Source organism: Rhamphochromis sp. 'chilingali' (assembly GCF_963969265.1).
Source record: "Rhamphochromis sp. 'chilingali' genome assembly, chromosome: 8".
Lineage (NCBI taxonomy): Eukaryota > Metazoa > Chordata > Actinopteri > Cichliformes > Cichlidae > Rhamphochromis > Rhamphochromis sp. 'chilingali'.
In genome coordinates this window covers 11,236,940-11,258,002 of record NC_137935.1, presented here as the reverse complement: position 1 = coordinate 11,258,002, position 21,063 = coordinate 11,236,940, and the positions used below count along the sequence as shown (strand labels likewise).

Here is a 21,063-nt window from a genome sequence, read left to right as displayed (position 1 = left end):
ACTGCACAGGCCTGCTGCGGATCTGAGCAGGTCTGCTATGTACACAAGAGCCTTCCCATGTAAAGCTTCATATGTCATTAATAAAATATTAAAATATTTTTCTGACTTTGATGGAACCCTAGTGATAGGAAGTAAGAATAATGCCTGGCTGCTTCCCTTTGGACCAGTTGTAGATAGGCTAAAGAGGACAGAGAAAGGCATGTGAAAAATGAGATACAATAATCAACACTGAAGAAATGAATTGATTCATTTTTAATAAACAGGACTGGTGGAACTGGGTGAAAGCTAAATGCTGGTTCTTAGTTGAACCTGCCACAGTAATGACTGACCTCCTGACAGAAGCTGACAGTGTCAATCACCAGACGTTCAGCTTTGCCAGGATTGAGATTGAGAGAATATGAAGACATCCAATATAAGTAACATTTCAATATTGCCTGTTAGTCAGAAATGTAAAGTCACTTTAAGTGAATTAGACTGAGGCTACACGGAGTTAAATAAAGCAATGGACAGTGGACATGTATGGCAATAATTTATTTTCAGTACATTTTTTACCGTAACAATTAAATGTCTTTTGTTCGAAGCAGTTACAATTATGAGTACAATAAGTTTTACAATAAGTAAATAATTAAAATTTATTTTTTTACAACAACTTAACTGCTCCTAATCCACACTGTTGCCAAACTAAAATCAATTTAAGCATAAAAGGGTCAGATACTATACATCAGTTTAAGTATAAGACCAGCAGAGTGAATGGAATAGCCAGCTTTATCAGTACCACTTTCAAACACTGGAAATCTATGAGTAGCAGATTATTACATGAAGGAACCTTTTAAAAAACAAAAAACAAGCGCGTCCATGCTCACAGGTGTACACACAGGTGATCACACCCACAAACTACACCCTTTATGGCTCCTACCTCAAAGCACACTGTGTTCTGTTGATCTTATGTGCTGCACAAATTCAAATTCAAATTTTTATTTGTCACGTACACAGTCATACACAGTACAATATGTAGTGAAATGCTTGGACAACTGCTCGTGACCTAAAGAGAACAAAAAAGGAAAAGGCTATGAATAAGATAGGAAATAAATATGAAAAATTAAAAAGGGTAAATTTAACTAGGAAGGAATAAAATATAAATTAAGGTTAAAAATGAAATAACTGTACAACACAAATTAGAATGAAGGGTAAATTTAACTGGGAAGAATAAGATAAAGATAAATATATAAATTAAAGTTGAAAATAAAATAACTGTACAACAAAATACACAATACACAATATAGAACTATATAAGAATGTATGAAGAAATCTAAATATAAATAAATATATACACAATAACAGCAGCTGTACAAGTATTATTTGGTTTAACATTTAGTATTTACTGTCATATTCCCATATATCATTGTGATGTTGTTTATTCTATTACTCTTGTTCTCTTCTGCTTGCTTTCTTTTTTCTTTCTCAGCAGGTGATCCAGGTGATTGATATATGCATTTTTTTTTCTCTGCTCATTCTGTTGGTTTTTGTCTTTTGCCCTTCTCCCCCGTCCCTCTTCTCAGCTGTTTCTCTTTCCCTCTTTCTTTCTCCCCTTCTTTCCCCCAGTCAAGTCTGTCCCGTATTCAGTAAGTGAAAATAAAATAAACAATAAAATGTGAATCAAATGGACCATTACGGCAAGGCTGGGATGGTCAGTTTGGTAAAGTAAATCCGTTGGGCATCTTTCTTTGCCTTTAGACAACAATTCTGATGGCAAAAGAGCCAAACGGGACAGGCAAAAAAAAAAAAAAAAAAAAAAAAAAAAGGAAATCTATGAGTATTTCTATTGGAATACATTAGAACATAATAAATCAAAAAGCTGTTGAATGTTTCTTATATAAGCCACAGAGAGCGTAGTATTTCAGTGCATTAACAAACATCTCATCCCTGAGGCCATAAATTAGAGGACTCAAACATCTTGGAGCAAGAATAAAGGTTATGTAATTAAAGTACCTCACATTGATAAATAACATAAAATTAATCTGCAGGACAGCAGCCTCTATAAATGGACACCAGAGCTGAAAAAGACACAGCAGCAGCTGGAAACCATGAAGAACCACTGTACTCAGCCCCTTCCATGTCGACTTCTTATTCTCTCCTGATGCAGCTTTGGCCACTCTCATTATTTGCACATATGAGAAAACAATAGTGATGGACATAATCAAGAAATAAAGCTGACTTATAGCTGACCTAAGATGATCCTGCCATCTGTGAAAAATGAACATTTCAACAGCACAAATTCTGCTCTGGGTATAGAAGCTGGTGATTGCTGAAGCAAAGAAAATAGAAAGAATAACAATGCAGGGAACAGAGCTCAGACCATGAATGATCAGGATGAAGTGCAGAGCTCTCTGTGTTCGGCACAGTTCTGCATGACGGAGGGGAACGCAAATGGCCACGTAACGCTCCAGGGTCATTGCTGTCAGAGTAACTGGTGTGACAAATGTGTACACAGACAAAACAATATATATAATAACACACAACCACACTTGTATGGTGAAACTAAAATAACTCAAAATGAGCAAGACATTGGTCATTAACAAAAAAAGTGAATCAGACAACAGTGCAATGGCAAATAAGATGTAACGCATAGTTGTGTAAAAAATATCCTTCATAAAAAATGTTGTGATTAGCAAAAGGTTGATGCAAAGAAACATCGAGATAAGTAACTGGACTATGATGACCCGATTATTGATGTTGTTTATTGCCAGCTGACCACCAATTACTGAGTTATTTAATGCCATATATTTATTAGTTTTAGGCAAATAGTTTTAAATCTTCATATATGGGGAGATCTTAAGAACTTATCTACATATATGAATGCATGTCTGGTTTCTAAATTCTAAAATAAAATCTCACACAAAGTATCTTATCCAAAGTTAAAATAAATTCAAATTTAACAGCCTCACAGTAAAAATAAGTGGAATATATATTGAGTTAAACATTAACAGTGCATGTTGATATGACATGACATATATCTATAATACCTAAAGATAACAAGTCACAAGACATCAGAGAGTCATTTTACCAATGCATCCCTGCGGTAAATAGAACATGTCTGAGGTGTGTGCTGTCATAATCTGATTTTTATAGCTGAAACTATAACACAAGAGGGAATGTCACGACAGGAAGATGTCACCAAAGGAAATGCATTTGGGAAACATTTTGTACAATAGATCGATTCAAGTATACACAACTACTGCATGTAATTGGTCTCTAGATTTGTCCATCAACTCTTACCTGTCTCTATAGAAACAATTTATTGTTTGAAATCACAATACCCCACAGTTATCATAGTCTAAACTAATAAAAGAAAGCAGCACTGCCACTATAAATATATAAAGCATTTCTTGTGCCTGTCCCAAATGTCCCAGATAACGGCAATCAGTTCTTTGAAAGAAAAAAAAAATGCTGAAAAAATGCTGCTGGCTGTTCAGTACTTGACTGGAGCTGTGTGGAGCTACACAGACCTTTTTTTTTTTCAATGAAATACAGTCACAAGATTCAGATTTCGCATGATTCCCGACTTATAAGATCAGAAGTACTGCTAGTTTGGTCGTAAGTAACAGTTCTCTGGGCTTTCTGAAGGACTTTCATTTTTTTCTTTGGATACTCAATTCCTTTTCACTCATTTTTATTCCAACACTTGTACCTGACCTACTTAACACTGACCTGTGAATCATTCAGTAATTAAAAAAAAAAAAAGCAAACACGTAAGTTTCTTTTGCCCAATCTTCAATCAAAGACAGTATCTCATTTAAGAATCTTTGTTGAGGTTCAGTAAAGTATGCTTATAGCACTTTCATCTTACCTCCACTTGGCACTGTGGATATCTGTCTTTGCTTACTACCCTCACACTTTTATGATGCTTTTTGCAGAGACATCATAAATCTTTGTTAACAATATAACATTCACTTCAACAAGAAAAAAAATGGAAGACTAAATATGTGAATTTTAGCATACAGAAAATTAATCTTGTTTTCAAACAGGATATAATGTCTGACCTGCATTTTGTAAAAACCTCAAAAAAGAAAGTCAAACAAAGGCAGCAAACGGAGTGAGTAAACAATATGGTTGCAGATAATATGGGTTCAAACTGGCCTACTTACTGAAAATTAAAAACAGCAGTTAGGTCACTCTGTATGGTGTCCACTGAAATAACTGGTGCTCCTAACTAAATTTATCATCTTGTTGTTTATTCAAATCATGTGCACAAAAACTGAGTCCTTTTTTCATAACATATCAATAACGCTTTACTTGCACAGCATGTACTGAGAAAAAATAGATTGCCTTTACACTAGCTGTGATGGAAATTCTTGAACAGTTTGTAAGGTTATGAAGTCATTGTTTCCAAATGCTTTTACCTTAGTTGTGATAGAAATGTTTGATGAAAATTGCACAAGTGCTAACTCCCGTGCACTTTGTTTATAGGCCACGCAGAGGAGTAGAAGATGCCACAGTAAATTCGGCTTACTTGTTAAACAAGTTTCGGTCATGAATTTTCATTTTATTAAAATAGCTGAGCTGATATGCTACAAATGGTTCACCACAAGGCAAAATGAGGAATATAGTGGAACAAATCAGAATACAAGTCCATTTGGTGCCAAAGTATCAGTGCTTTGTTGCCTGTTCGCCAGAAAATGTACAGCCAATTTCATGGCATTTGACTGATGTCACACAAAGTTCGATAAAACATTTCAAACAGAAATGAACATTGCACTATTAATCATTCTGACACAAATTCTATATGAGCAGCAGGAATTATTTTTTCGGACATTTTTTCATTGTAACAACTAAATGGGTTTTTTGTTTGTTTGTTTACAGAAGTTAGAAACCCAAGTACAATATGTTTTATTTGCACACAAATGTTGCTCAATCAAATGAAGAAAAAGGTCAGTTATTATGCACCAGTTTAATATAAGGCCAGAAAAGTGAACTGAATGTCCAGTTTTATCAGTACAACTCCGACCATCCCTATAAATGTCTTAATATGTCTATTAGAATATATTAACCAGAATGAACAAGCTGTTGAATGTTTCTTATAAGCCACAGAGAGCATAGTATTTCAGTGCATTAACAAACATCTCATCCCTGAGGCCGTAAATTAGACGACTCGCACATCTTGGAGCAAGAGTAAAAGTTATGTAATTAAAGTACTTCACATTGGCAAATAACATAAAATCAATCTGGAGGATGGCTGCCTCTATAAATGGATACCATAGCTGGATAAGACACAACAGCAGCTGGAAACCATGAAGAACCACTGTACTGAGCCCTTTCCATGTTGACCTCTTCACGGATTCAACCAACTAGATGGGCTAAAGGAACAAGTGCATTTTTTTCAAGGTTTGAGCTAATACCTGAAAAGTGTGGTCACCCTCAGATTTAACATAATTTAACAGTTAACAGATCCTGAGCTGATGACTGCACAGGCCTGCTGCGGATCTGAGCAGGTCTGCTATGTACACAAGAGCCTGCCCATGTAAAGCTTCATATGTCATTAATAAAATATTAAAATATTTTTCTGACTTTGATGGAACCCTAGTGATAGGAAGTAAGAATAATGCCTGGCTGCTTCCCTTTGGACCAGTTGTAGATAGGCTAAAGAGGACAGAGAAAGGCATGTGAAAAATGAGATACAATAATCAACACTGAAGAAATGAATTGATTCATTTTTAATAAACAGGACTGGTGGAACTGGGTGAAAGCTAAATGCTGGTTCTTAGTTGAACCTGCCACAGTAATGACTGACCTCCTGACAGAAGCTGACAGTGTCAATCACCAGACGTTCAGCTTTGCCAGGATTGAGATTGAGAGAATATGAAGACATCCAATATAAGTAACATTTCAATATTGCCTGTTAGTCAGAAATGTAAAGTCACTTTAAGTGAATTAGACTGAGGCTACACGGAGTTAAATAAAGCAATGGACAGTGGACATGTATGGCAATAATTTATTTTCAGTACATTTTTTACCGTAACAATTAAATGTCTTTTGTTCAAAGCAGTTACAATTATGAGTACAATAAGTTTTACAATAAGTAAATAATTAAAATTTATTTTTTTACAACAACTTAACTGCTCCTAATCCACACTGTTGCCAAACTAAAATCAATTTAAGCATAAAAGGGTCAGATACTATACATCAGTTTAAGTATAAGACCAGCAGAGTGAATGGAATAGCCAGCTTTATCAGTACCACTTTCAAACACTGGAAATCTATGAGTAGCAGATTATTACATGAAGGAACCTTTTAAAAAACAAAAAACAAGCGCGTCCATGCTCACAGGTGTACACACAGGTGATCACACCCACAAACTACACCCTTTATGGCTCCTACCTCAAAGCACACTGTGTTCTGTTGATCTTATGTGCTGCACAAATTCAAATTCAAATTTTTATTTGTCACGTACACAGTCATACACAGTACGATATGTAGTGAAATGCTTGGACAACTGCTCGTGACCTAAAGAGAACAAAAAAGGAAAAGGCTATGAATAAGATAGGAAATAAATATGAAAAATTAAAAAGGGTAAATTTAACTAGGAAGGAATAAAATATAAATTAAGGTTAAAAATGAAATAACTGTACAACACAAATTAGAATGAAGGGTAAATTTAACTGGGAAGAATAAGATAAAGATAAATATATAAATTAAAGTTGAAAATAAAATAACTGTACAACAAAATACACAATACACAATATAGAACTATATAAGAATGTATGAAGAAATCTAAATATAAATAAATATATACACAATAACAGCAGCTGTACAAGTATTATTTGGTTTAACATTTAGTATTTACTGTCATATTCCCATATATCATTGTGATGTTGTTTATTCTATTACTCTTGTTCTCTTCTGCTTGCTTTCTTTTTTCTTTCTCAGCAGGTGATCCAGGTGATTGATATATGCATTTTTTTTTTCTCTGCTCATTCTGTTGGTTTTTGTCTTTTGCCCTTCTCCCCCGTCCCTCTTCTCAGCTGTTTCTCTTTCCCTCTTTCTTTCTCCCCTTCTTTCCCCCAGTCAAGTCTGTCCCGTATTCAGTAAGTGAAAATAAAATAAACAATAAAAGGTGAATCAAATGGACCATTACGGCAAGGCTGGGATGGTCAGTTTGGTAAAGTAAATCCGTTGGGCATCTTTCTTTGCCTTTAGACAACAATTCTGATGGCAAAAGAGCCAAACGGGACAGGCCAAAAAAAAAAAAAAAAAAAAAAAAAAAGGAAATCTATGAGTATTTCTATTGGAATACATTAGAACATAATAAATCAAAAAGCTGTTGAATGTTTCTTATATAAGCCACAGAGAGCGTAGTATTTCAGTGCATTAACAAACATCTCATCCCTGAGGCCATAAATTAGAGGACTCAAACATCTTGGAGCAAGAATAAAGGTTATGTAATTAAAGTACCTCACATTGATAAATAACATAAAATTAATCTGCAGGACAGCAGCCTCTATAAATGGACACCAGAGCTGAAAAAGACACAGCAGCAGCTGGAAACCATGAAGAACCACTGTACTCAGCCCCTTCCATGTCGACTTCTTATTCTCTCCTGATGCAGCTTTGGCCACTTTCATTATTTGCACATATGAGAAAACAATAGTGATGGACATAATCAAGAAATAAAGCTGACTTATAGCTGACCTAAGATGATCCTGCCATCTGTGAAAAATGAACATTTCAACAGCACAAATTCTGCTCTGGGTATAGAAGCTGGTGATTGCTGAAGCAAAGAAAATAGAAAGAATAACAATGCAGGGAACAGAGCTCAGACCATGAATGATCAGGATGAAGTGCAGAGCTCTCTGTGTTCGGCACAGTTCTGCATGACGGAGGGGAACGCAAATGGCCACGTAACGCTCCAGGGTCATTGCTGTCAGAGTAACTGGTGTGACAAATGTGTACACAGACAAAACAATATATATAATAACACACAACCACACTTGTATGGTGAAACTAAAATAATTCAAAATGAGCAAGACATTGGTCATTAACAAAAAAAGCGAATCAGACGACAGTGCAATGGCAAATAAGATGTAACGCATAGTTGTGTAAAAAATATCCTTCATAAAAAATGTTGTGATTAGCAAAAAGTTGATGCAAAGAAACACAGAGATTAATACCTGGACTATGATGACCCGATTATTGATGTTGTTTATTGCCAACTGACCACCAATTACTGAGTTATTTGTTGCCATGTATTTCTAACTTTTAGGCAAATATTCTTTTGTTTTATATCTTCAAAATGTGGAGAGGCCCAAAATTCTAAGAACTTATCTACATATATTATTATATATCTGGTTAAAGATTCTAAAAACAAATTCCCCACACACACTATCTAAACCAAAGTTTAAATGATGTCAACCTAAACAGCCTCACAGCTACAAGTGTATCTATTGAGTTAAGTATTCACGGTGCTTGTTGATAATATAATGACATATATCTATAATACCCAAAGATAACAACAAGTCACAAGACATCAGAGAGTCATTTTACCAAACCATCCCTGCGGTAAGTAAAACACATCTGAGGTGTGTGCTGTCACAAGCTGATTTTTATAGCTGAAACTGTAACACAAGAGGGAATGTCACGAAAGGAAGATGTCACCAAAGGAAAAGCATTTGGGAAACATTTTGTACAACAGATCGATTCAAGTACTAAAATATAAAACTACTGCACATATCAGGTGTCCAGGTTTGACCATCAACTCTTATCTGTCAACACAAATTATTATTATTGTTTGGCAACACAACACCTCACACATAAAATTGAAGAGAACAATGCTACCTGAATGTGCAAAGCATTTCTTTTGTGTGTCCTGTGTGAATCCATTCTTCGAATAGAATTAGTCAAAAATTATTTACTTCTTAAATTGTTCAGCACCTGACTGCAGCGGCTTTTAATTAAATTTAGTCCAAATAATTTCCTCAATGAATAGTTAATTCTCTGATTTACTTAGTTTTTTTTAATTGGTTTGGTACTATTTTCACAACTAAAGTGTGCATTTTCAAATCTCTCAGTACAAAACTCACATTTGATCACATTTGTAACACCACTAGTCATTCTTTCAAATCTGATGTCATGAGTTCATTGTATTTGCACATATTTTCATTCCACTTAATCATTGTTGCAGAACATATGATCATTGTGATATATTCTGAGAACATTTGCTTTACTCACCCAAACAAAACAGTAAGATCTTTTTTCAACGTAGTACTTTTACCAATCATTCCATTCAGGAGCAAATAATACAAGGTAAGCGTTTCAAATTGTCCTCGGTGATGAATGAGTGTAACTGAACTGTAAAACTTTACACAGCAAATATTACACTTATGTTCAGGCATAACCAAAAAAAAAAAATATATATATATATATATATATATATATATATATATATATATATATACACACACACATATACACATATACACACACACACACGAAAAAGGGAGAAAAAACAACAAGTCATTTACATAAGCACAATATATTTTTTATTTTATCTTTATCACTTTTATACAATTAATCAAGCCGGTCATTAACATTGGGCCATAAGTTTTCATCAACATCCCAGTGGATGTCTTCGTTGTTCAGGCACCGTGGGAAAAATCTCCTGGCAAGACGAATCCAGGCTTGACATTGCTCAGCAGTTATATCACCACAAGCTCCACACATGGCTTGAAGAAGGGAGACATGCTCATGGGGATGGCGATCATACACCTTCCACCTCCATGTAGAGAAGAATTTCTCAAGTGGGTTGAGGAAAGGGGAATATGGTGTGTTTGAAACCATTCCTGAACCAGCTGTGCATGGTGGAAGCTGACATTGTCCCACACAACAACATAGACGATGTCTTCTCCCTGACAGGCCTGCTCCAGTTCATTTAAAAAAAACTATCAGGTGTTCAGTGTTGTATGACCCTAGAACTGGTCTACAGCCTACCACACCATCTTCAGATATAGCTGCACACATGAGATGTTCCCCCCACGTTGTCCAGGGACGTGGATGGTAGCCCAATAAGGTTACGTCCTCTGTGTCTAGTTTTTGCTAGATTGAAAGCGGCCTCATCAACAAAAATATACTTGTGATGATTCACAGCAGCGTCCAGCTCCATCACCCTCTGTTACAGTAATTGCATGCCAGTTTAGTGTTGTACCTGAATATATTCTGAACGCAGTTGTTTCACCTGGACATTGTTCCTCTCAAAAGGAACTTACAAATGACCAGACAACAATCAGTCAAGTTGAAAATCCATGGACATAATGAATGATTCATTGATTAAACATTAAGATCGGTTGAATTAAATGACAGAAAAATGTATTAAACTGAATAATAAGAGATGCAAATCAAAAATGTTATAGTGACAACATTATGAAAGGCAGTAACTGTGAACGAAACATTTATTTAGATGAAACACTTATTTTGTGTAGTGAAAATGATATTTTGTCATTATGTGTATTGTACTAACACAATTGAAAATATGCTGAAATGTTTGAAAAAGGTGCACTTTTGATGATCTGTTGTGATATAAGTACTAAGAGTTTTGAAAATGTACCAATTGCTTGTGAAAACTGCGCCAAACCAATAAAAAAAAACTGTAACACTAACCTATCAGTCACAAAAGTAACTAATGGAGCGTAAGATTGATAACATTGTGGAGAAGCTCACGGCTCTCCAACAGGAGATCAAGAGACCAGTGTCAGACTGCTAGAACAGCTTTGAAATTCATATGAGTTGTTTGCACTAAAGTAAAAACCACCATCATTTCATGCGGCTACCACTTTGGCGTCAGCTGTGGTCTCAAGGCTGGAGCTGAACAAAAACATCCTGATAACAGACTGTGCATAGACTGTTCTTCCTATCCTACACAAGGCCACCGGGATTGGCTGGAAGACTGTTTACTTAGTCTGGCAGGGCGAAGGACACTGTCTCAGCTAAACTCTGGACACACATACACACACATATACATACATATGCAGCTATCCTTCCCTGGATCCAACGCCTCCTGCCATGTTTACCTCCCCGCCAATGGAGACAGCGGCTCAGCTGGAAGCGCAAAATTGCAGCGTCTGCGAGCACTGTGTGCATTGGCGTCATAGAGGTCCCTTTGCTACGGTTCGGAGCCGCGGACCTGTTTTATATATGCGTGGAATAGTTTTCTATACGAGATCGCTGCGAAAAGTGCAGCCTTACCTAATCTCCACCCTACTGTTACTCAATTTATATTAAGATTTAAAAATCTAGTTGGTATTGGTATGGCGAGTAGCCTTCAGTAATAGTAATAAATCACACAGCAACAGTACATTCATGTAGTTGTAAAAAGCATGATAATATATTAAGTGATCCAAAGTATTCAGAATACGTTACTCTCATTAGGTAACGTAATGGAATAGATTACAAAATACATTATGGGGCATGTATTCTGTAATCTGTAGTGGAATACATTTTGCAGTGGTTAGCACTATTGCCTCACAGCAAGAAGGTACTGTGTATTTCTATGTGGATTTTGTGTGTTCTCCCAGTGTTTGTGTGGGTTCATACTCTGGGTACCACAGTCCAAAGTCTGGCAACTTGTCCAAGGTGTACCCAGCCTCTGTTCCCCACTGGGTCCTTATCAGGGTTGCAGAGGGCTGATAAGGATAAGTGGAATGGATAAACTGAATTACAATCAATCAATTTCAGTTAGTGGCACAGTCTGAGGAATGAATAAATGGTAAAGTGCAAGCTGCATCCAGGACAGAGACAGTTGCATTATGATGCTAGAACCCAAAGTGACTTTAGTTTTGTGAATGTCGACCCCAGCCCAGCAGTCAGACCCTGAACTTCAACATACAGGGAGTGCAGAATTATTAGGCAAATGAGTATTCTGTCCACATCATCCTCTTCATGCATGTTGTCCTACTCCAAGCTGTATAGGCTTGAAAGCCTACTACCAATTAAGCATATTAGGTGATGTGCATCTCTGTAATGAGAAGGGGTGTGGTCTAATGACATCAACACCCTATAGCAGGTGTGCATAATTATTAGGCAACTTCCTTTCCTTTGGCAAAATGGGTCAAAAGAAGGACTTGACAGGCTCAGAAAAGTCAAAAATAGTGAGATGTCTTGCAGAGGGATGCAGCGGTCTCAAGGGCAGTGGGGAGCTTGGGGAGAGCAACAAAGTGGGCAGCTTTAGAAAAACGGTCGACCATGGTGAGGATGACTGTGTTACCTGATGATGGCGGAAGACCAGTGACAAAGTCAACTGCAATGTGGGACCAGGGGCGGCTTGGCGTAGGTAAGGGATGAAGTAGGCCGGCAGCGGGCTGGTTGACAGGTTTATTCTGGGCACAGGTTGGACAGGCGGCGATGAATTCTTGGACGTCCTTGGCCAGTGTAGGCCACCAGGCGAACCGCTTGATGAAGGTGACGGTGCGATGAATGCCCGGATGACAGGTGAGTTTTCCGCCGTGGGCCCATTGTAGCACTCGTGAGCGAACGGACGTGGGAACAAAGAGCAATCCCGGGGGACCAGTCCCCGGATCCGGTTCTGCCCGCTGGGCCTCCCGTATGGCAGACTCGATCTCCCACGACAGGGCTCCGATAACGCATGTGGGAGGGAGAATGGGAGCCTCACGGTTGGGGTCCTCTGAGGTAGTGAATAGACGGGAAAGGGCATCGGGTTTCACGTTCCGAGAGCCGGGCCTGTAGGTGATGGTGAAGCAGAATCTGGTAAAGAACAGAGCCCACCTGGCTTGTCGGGCATTTAGTCGTTTAGCCGACCGGATGTATTCGAGGTTCTTGTGGTCAGACCATACCACAAAGGGTTCTGTTGCGCCCTCTAGCCAGTGGCGCCACTCCTCCAGGGCGAGTTTGATTGCCAACAGCTCCCTGTCCCCGATGTCGTAGTTCTGCTCTGCAGACGACGGGAGAAGTAAGCACAAGGGTGGAGCTTACCCTCTACAGGGAGTGCAGAATTATTAGGCAAATGAGTATTTTGTCCACATCACCCTCTTCATGCATGTTGTCTTACTCCAAGCTGTATAGGCTCGAAAGCCTACTACCAATTAAGCATATTAGGTGATGTGCAACTCTGTAATGAGAAGGGGTGTGGTCTAATGACATCAACACCCTATAGCAGGTGTGCATAATTATTAGGCAACTTCCTTTCCTTTGGCAAAATGGGTCAAAAGAAGGACTTGACAGGCTCAGAAAAGTCAAAAATAGTGAGATATCTTGCAGAGGGATGCAGCAGTCTCAAAATTGCAAAGCTTCTGAAGCGTGATCATCGAACAATCAAGCGTTTCATTCAAAATAGTCAACAGGGTCGCAAGAAGCGTGTGGAAAAACCAAGGCGCAAAATAACTGCCCATGAACTGAGAAAAGTCAAGCGTGCAGCTGCCAAGATGCCACTTGCCACCAGTTTGGCCATATTTCAGAGCTGCAACATCACTGGAGTGCCCAAAAGCACAAGGTGTGCAATACTCAGAGACATGGCCAAGGTAAGAAAGGCTGAAAGACGACCACCACTGAACAAGATACACAAGCTGAAACGTCAAGACTGGGCCAAGAAATATCTCAAGACTGGTTTTTCTAAGGTTTTATGGACTGATGAAATGAGAGTGAGTCTTGATGGGCCAGATGGATGGGCCCGTGGCTGGATTGGTAAAGGGCAGAGAGCTCCAGTCCGACTCAGACGCCAGCAAGGTGGAGGTGGAGTACTGGTTTGGGCTGGTATCATCAAAGATGAGCTTGTGGGGCCTTTTCGGGTTGAGGATGGAGTCAAGCTCAACTCCCAGTCCTACTGCCAGTTTCTGGAAGATACCTTCTTCAAGCAGTGGTACAGGAAAAAGTCTGCATCCTTCAAGAAAAACATGATTTCCATGCAGGACAATGCTCCATCACACGCGTCCAAGTACTCCACAGCGTGGCTGGCAAGAAAGGGTATAAAAGAAGAAAAACTAATGACATGGCCTCCTTGTTCACCTGATCTGAACCCCATTGAGAACCTATGGTCCATCATCAAATGTGAGATTCACAAGGAGGGAAAACAGTACACCTCTCTGAACAGTGTCTGGGAGGCTGTGGTTGCTGCTGCACGCAATGTTGATGGTGAACAGATCAAAACACTGACAGAATCCATGGATGGCACACTTTTGAGTGTCTTTGCAAAGAAAGGTGGCTATATTGGTCGCTGATTTGTTTTTGTTTTGTTTTTGAATGTCAGAAATGTATATTTGTGAATGTGGAGATGTTATATTGGTTTCACTGGTAAAAATAAATAATTGAAATGGGTATATATTTGTTTTTTGTTAAGTTGCCTAATAATTATGCACAGTAATAGTCACCTGCACACACAGATATCCCCCTAAAGTAGCTAAAACTAAAAACAAACCAAAAACTACTTCCAAAAACATTCAGCTTTGATATTAATGAATTTTTTGGGTTCATTGAGAACATGGTTGTTGTTCAATAATAACATTATTCCTCAAAAATACAACTTGCCTAATAATTCTGCACTCCCTGTATAACAAACTGATGAGTAGCCAGGCTGCAGCCTACACTGAAAAAAAGGCCATGTTAGATTTACTTGATTCAATAGTGGACATTGGTTGCACACAAATGTTTTGCTTTGGCAGAAACTTAAACAATTGTGTTCAATCAACACAACTTTTTCATATTCAATAAACATGCGCATTTTGTGTTCATAAAACGCGATTGAAGCATAACAATTTGATAGTTTGATCATTTGTTTTTCCCCCAATACAATAGACATTTCGCAAAGGAAAGAAAGGTAAAGAAAAATACATTTCAATATTCACCTGTTCTGATTCAGTTACATATCGAAAAGCAACTGGAAGCTACGTTCACACTGCAGGTCTTAATGCTCAATTCCGATTTTTTTGATCAAATCCGATTTTTTTGTCTGCGTGTTCACACTACAAATAAAATGCGACAGCAAAGGCGCTAGTGTGAACGCTCAAAGCGGCCCGCATGCGCAAAAGACTTCACACACAACGCGCTCTGTTTAGACCCAGAGCAAACAGTATTGTTTGACAGATGGCCCTTAATATAAAGACTTCGGACTTTACGTTTCCCAATTTTTACTTTAAGTTATTTTGTTATTTACATAATAATGTAAATAACCTAATAATGATCCTTATTGCTGTTTTAGAGAGGAGCGGTGCTTCAAAGGATAGTTGCAGATTTCTGTCAGAATCTGCAGATTATACAGTACAAATAAAATGTTCACGTTTCTCCAACGTTGTCTTCCCAACAGTTTCACTGACATCTACACGGGATGGCCAGGAAGCGTTCGCGATGTCTTATCGGGCGCTGATAATTGGCGCCTGTCTTGTGTTGGTGACGTAAAAGACGGATTTAATGCGACATGACCGTTCAAACAACAGTCGCTTTCTAAAACATCGGATATGTATCGGATTCAGTACCACATACGAAAGTGACCCAGATCGGATTTGAAAATATCGGATTTGCGCCGTTCACACTGTCATAGCATGATCGGATATGGGTCGCATAGGGTCAGAAAAATCGGATTTGATGCGCTTTCGCCTGCAGTGTGAACGTAGCCTTATTTATTCCCACCCGTTCACCATAAGTTATCAGGCAACATTTATTCAGCTTCTTTACAGATATAATCTGCAGTAATTGGTCAAATTAAATGCTTATTACACCAGTCAGCATCAGCAGCAAATTGACTGATTCATTGTTTTTAACACATTCAATTCACCTCTTTGTGAACCAGTTACATCACTTGTACTAAAAACTAAATCTGTTCTCTGGAACAAGACCTTGCTTGTTTTTGCTGCCAAAATTCACAAATGTCATAAACTGAGAAATAATAAAACACATTCAACAACCAGGATATTGAATCAGAGATCTTGGATGTCATTCCTGGGATCTCCTGGAGCCACTCGCCCAGTTTCAGGACCCTGAGTGCTCTGATTATCAAGGGAATCACCGTTGCCTTCGCACTCTACATCTTCGCTATCACTTCTCTCAGCACTTGTTATTTCTCAAGTTCTTGTGTTTCTCCTTCCTGATGTAGCTATGATAGCAACATCTGTCACTATGGTCATCATCTTCTGCTTGTCAACCGCTACGATGTCCAGTTGGTTTGCCATCATCAGTTTGTCCTTATCTGGAAGTCCCACAGGATCTTAGCTCAGTCCTTGTCAACCACACTTCCAGGACATACTCAGCACAGAGTTTCCGGTATTCTCTGACGATGAGTGCTGCCTAAAATTTCCTGAGAAGTCAATGTGCCATATAAACCCTTGCGTTAACAATAAATTTGATAACTCTGCATATCAACAGTTACACACTATATAGAACAACTTTATAGAACTATATTTGTTGACAGAAGTTGGCAAAGTGCAGATCAGCTAGTTTCAAAAAACAGTTTTTTTTATCCATAACAAGAACACCCTAACAGCAAAAGAACAATACAACAGAAAATGCAAATGCTATTTATGGTATCATCATAACAATGATAAGAAAAAATAAACTGGGCCAATATGACATGTTTGTTAATATGTTAGTATTGGTTTTCTGGGGATATACATGCTAATGTGATTCTACCCCTGCTTTGTATTTGCCAGTTCTGTTATCTGGGGATCATACTTAGCACTGAAGGTCTGCCAAACAACACTCTGAAGGCAAACAGGGCATATATGATCTTTCTGTTGCAAGAAAAAATGCATACTGCATGTTAAAATATTGTTTTTGTTGGCAAATGTTTATTATATATGCACCTCTCAATGATCATTTATTATGTAAGTCTTTCACAAACATCAGCTCTGGCAGTTTGTTTCATTTCAGCAATGGCATTTAAATGAGTTCACTTTTACAATAACATGTTATTGAACCATACAAAACATTGTATATGACAAGTAGTGCATAAAGATACCAGAGGCCTTGATGTTACCAAAGCTCCAATGAATAAATCACTTCTGCCGCCACAGTGAACTACAGTTATATGTTAATAGCTAAACACTGTATTCAGCATAGAACTATTAGTGTGTGTCATGATCCTCAGGTCCAAACGGGGAGACTAGATGATAGAAGATACTGTTTACTTACTTCCTTATGATTGCATTAATGCTCAGTGAGTAGCTTATTCTTTAGTGGAATCATGTGTTTAAGTGTGTTATGTGTTTAGTTAGAAAATGCTAATTGTTTTTCCTGAATAAGGGACAGAGGACATGATATCTTAGTGCAAGGAAAAATTTGTCATCTCTGAGGCCATAAATGAGAGGACTCAGACATCTAGGAGTAAGACTAAACATTATATAGTTGAAATACCGTACATTAACATACAACATGAAATTAATCTGAAGGACAGCATCTTCAATGAATGGGCACCACAGCTGGATGAGACATAGCAACAGCTGGAAAGCATGAAGAGCCACTGTTCTGAGCCCTTTATGTGTTGACTTTTTGTTCTCTCCTGATGCGGCTTTGGCCACTTTCATTATTTGAATATAAGAGAAAACAATGATAATGCACATAATCAAGAAGTAAAACTGACTTATAGCTGACCTGAGATGACCCTGCCAACTACGTATAATGAACGTCTCCCTAAAGCAAAACTGGTACTGTGTGAAGAAGCTTAAGGATACAGATGCAAAGAAGACAGACAGAATCAAAATACAGGGCACAGAGCTGAGGCCGTGAATGATGAGGATGCACTGCAGAGCGCTGCGTGTGGAGCAAAGCTCTCCATGACGCAGGGGCATACAAATGGCCACATAGCGTTCCAGGGTCATTGCTGTCAAAGTAAATGGTGTGACAAAGTTACACACGGATGACACTGCAAACATAATAAGGCACAATGACACCTGTATAGATAAATGAAAATAGGTCAAGATGAGCAGCAAATCTGTCAGAATTAAAATGAGACAATCAGACAGTAATGTGACAGCAAATAAGATGTAGCGCATAGTTCTGTAAAAGGTGTCCTTCATAAAAAAGGTTATGATCAACATGGTGTTGATGCAAAGGAAAACTCCTACCAAAACCTGAACAATGATGACTTGGTCATTGAGTTGTCGCATTGAGGATTCAACACCAATGAATGAGCTGTTGTCAACCATAAGTTTAAATGTTGTAAATGAATTTAAAAAAGAACCTTAGAGAGTTGTCATTACAAAACAAACACAGTGAGAGACAATTGCCAAAACGTTCTGGCAAACAGTTCTTTGTGGTGAATGCTTCCCTCACCTATTATTTGTACATGTGACTCTGAAATGAAGTACCACAATGTCGTCACCACAGCATACTATTTCTCATTGCTATTCACTATTGGATTGGGTATTCGATAACATATACACACACACACACACACACACACACACACACACACACACACACACACACACACACACACATATATATATATATATATATATATATATATATATATATATATATATGTGTATATATATATATATATGTGTATATATATATATATATATATATATATATATATATATATACATATATATGTGTATATATATATATATATATACATATATATGTGTATATACATATATATGTGTATATACATGTATATGTGTATATACACATATACACATATACACGAACGTTTTTTTTTTTTTTTCATTTGATGGGGCTGTGGCAGGCAGCATAGTTCCTCCAGTTATTTTGATAATATTATTCCCCCTAGACCTATTCATTGCAATTATATTATTACCACTTTAAAGGACTGTAAAATGTCACTGAAAATAAATGAAGACAATAGTAGTAAGTACTTTTAGTGGTTAAGATTTATTAACTGAACAAAATAAAAAAGTGTAGGATACAATATGTAACCATGCTCTCTAAAAAATGTGTATCCCTTGTAAACAAAATAGTTTAATAATAAATATGTTTCACATTGGCTATTCACAAAGTAAACAATGATTGTGCAAATGTAATGCCATCATGGACAAAGGCCTATCTCTGCTAAGGCCTTGAGGTACTATAACTTGTAAACAAATAATGTCACAAACACAAATGTCAATTGAACACAGAAAAAACTATAATAAATACTAAGCACTGCCATGTGACTAGTGAAAACTATAAACTCTTAAACAAAAACATTAAATAGTGCTGTTTGCAAAAAACTTCAATAGAACACTGATAGTTAAAATTAGGCAGGGCTTGAACAGGGCACTTCAAAAAGGGGCAGCAGCAGACTTGGTATCCTGAGCGGTTCAATCAAACTACTGTTGTAGATGTTTACCTGAGTAGTGTTTACTCCAGGTTCTTGCTAAGAAACACAAGCATATTGACCATGTCAGGTTTCAGGCAGGATCTGAGGCATGTCACAATGTTTCCTCCAGAACTGAAAACCCGCTCGGATGGGGAGCTGGTGGCTGGGATGTATTTTGCTACATTTCACAGCACAACATGATCAACACTGGCTCACAATAAGTCTTCTGTAAAAACTTTCTGGATACACTGCTGCTCAGCAGTCTTAAGTATTTTTATGCCTATATAAACATTATTCAAACATTAATACTTTCAATTTTGAATATGACACACAGAATTAAAGTCACTTTAAAACACACCAGATGTCACCACCCAAATATATTAAGATGTACACTTACCGATTGCCAGGTGCAGCCTGTGCCCAAAACATTGCACCCGTGTCCATTTATTGAGCTTGACAGCTTTCACAATATTTGGGCCGTTGTCAGTTGATATAGCAACAAGGTCCTCTTCACCGATGTCCCATGCAGACAGCATCGCTCTCAACCCCTGTCCAACCATCTCCCCCGTGTGATCAGATGGAAAATAGGCCGTCTCGAGCACTCTGGTACGCAGCTCCCATTTGTTGTCGATGTAATGAACTGTGAGACTAATATACGGCTCCATTGTACAGCTGGACCAGAGATCGGATGTGGCTGCAACGTGCTTAACGTTTCTCAATTCAGCAGCAACCTTTTCCCTCTCTGTGCTGTACATGCTGGGAATGATAGTTTTTGAAAAATATTTTCGTGATGGAGTTCATATCTCTTGTCAATTATTTTCATGAAGTGTCTGAACCCGTTGCGTTCCACTGTAGCAATAGGAGCCATGTCTTTTGCTATGCGGTAGCCTATAGCATTTGTGATTTCTTGCCATCTTTTGGAAGTTCATATAGTTGAGTACTAGCAAATGCTTCGGTTATTGACCGCTGCCTGGTGGAGGAAGACGTTTTTGCTGGTCCTCCTACTCTCTTCTCGCTTTGAGCTTTTTTTATGTCTTCGAATTGAATCACATGGTTGTGCTGCAGGTGGTGGAAGAGGTTGGTTGTGTTACCTTGACTTGACGCAACAGTCTTTTTGCAGAGTTTACATTTAACAATTTTTTGATCAATATCATCCTTGTTGAATCCAAAATGTTGCCAAACGATTGATGATGCATTTTTTTTGTTAACAAGCATCTCCTCTTCCTCCTCCACCAGCTCTACCTCCGTCGCTGCTGCTTCAACATTTAAATCGTCCTCCATTTGTTCACCCGTGTCTCGTCTTGTTACAGGTAGTAGAGTCATGTGACTCCACCCCGTCAAGTCTGTAACGTAGCACAGCGTCTTAAAGGGACATGAACATCGCCAACCTGCACATGCCTTTTCTTTTTTTTTTAGATACCGAATTTACCGACATGGGCAAAATGTCGTCGATGAGAGTCATAAATTTTGGTAACGATAAATTTTTGATATATCGCCCAGCCCTAGTATATATATATATATATATATATATATATATATATATATATATATATATATATATATATATATATTAGGGGTGCAACAATACTCGTATCGATATTGAACCGTTCGATACAGTGCTTTCGGTTCGGTACGCATATGTATTTATTTTATCAACTTTCCTTCTGACGATGCTGTCTGTGTTGAGCGCTCAGTGGATCTGCGCTCGACAGTGCAGCCTAGGCGGAGTAGTCGAACGCAGATCCACTGAGTGCAGGTCAAGCTAGCTAGACAGAAGTTAAGCTCTCCTTGCAACATGGCAAATTGAACCT

General features: G+C 38.0%; 3 protein-coding genes across 3 annotated transcripts; all 3 read right to left on the bottom strand.

Annotated features, from left to right (window-relative positions):
• Positions 1–1,847: 1,847 nt before the first annotated feature.
• On the bottom strand, positions 1,848–2,780 carry LOC308401184 (odorant receptor 131-2-like; the record flags this gene model as incomplete). Its single annotated transcript, XM_080889307.1, has 1 exon — positions 1,848–2,780. One exon carries the CDS (start codon positions 2,778–2,780, stop codon positions 1,848–1,850), a length of 933 nt encoding a protein of 310 aa, XP_080745433.1.
• Positions 2,781–7,307: 4,527 nt separating this feature from the next.
• LOC308401183 (odorant receptor 131-2-like) lies at positions 7,308–8,240 on the bottom strand (the record flags this gene model as incomplete). Its single annotated transcript, XM_080889306.1, has 1 exon — positions 7,308–8,240. One exon carries the CDS (start codon positions 8,238–8,240, stop codon positions 7,308–7,310), a length of 933 nt encoding a protein of 310 aa, XP_080745432.1.
• Positions 8,241–17,207: 8,967 nt separating this feature from the next.
• LOC308401057 (odorant receptor 131-2-like) lies at positions 17,208–18,131 on the bottom strand (the record flags this gene model as incomplete). Its single annotated transcript, XM_080889117.1, has 1 exon — positions 17,208–18,131. One exon carries the CDS (start codon positions 18,129–18,131, stop codon positions 17,208–17,210), a length of 924 nt encoding a protein of 307 aa, XP_080745243.1.
• Between the last annotated feature and the right edge of the window lie 2,932 nt (positions 18,132–21,063).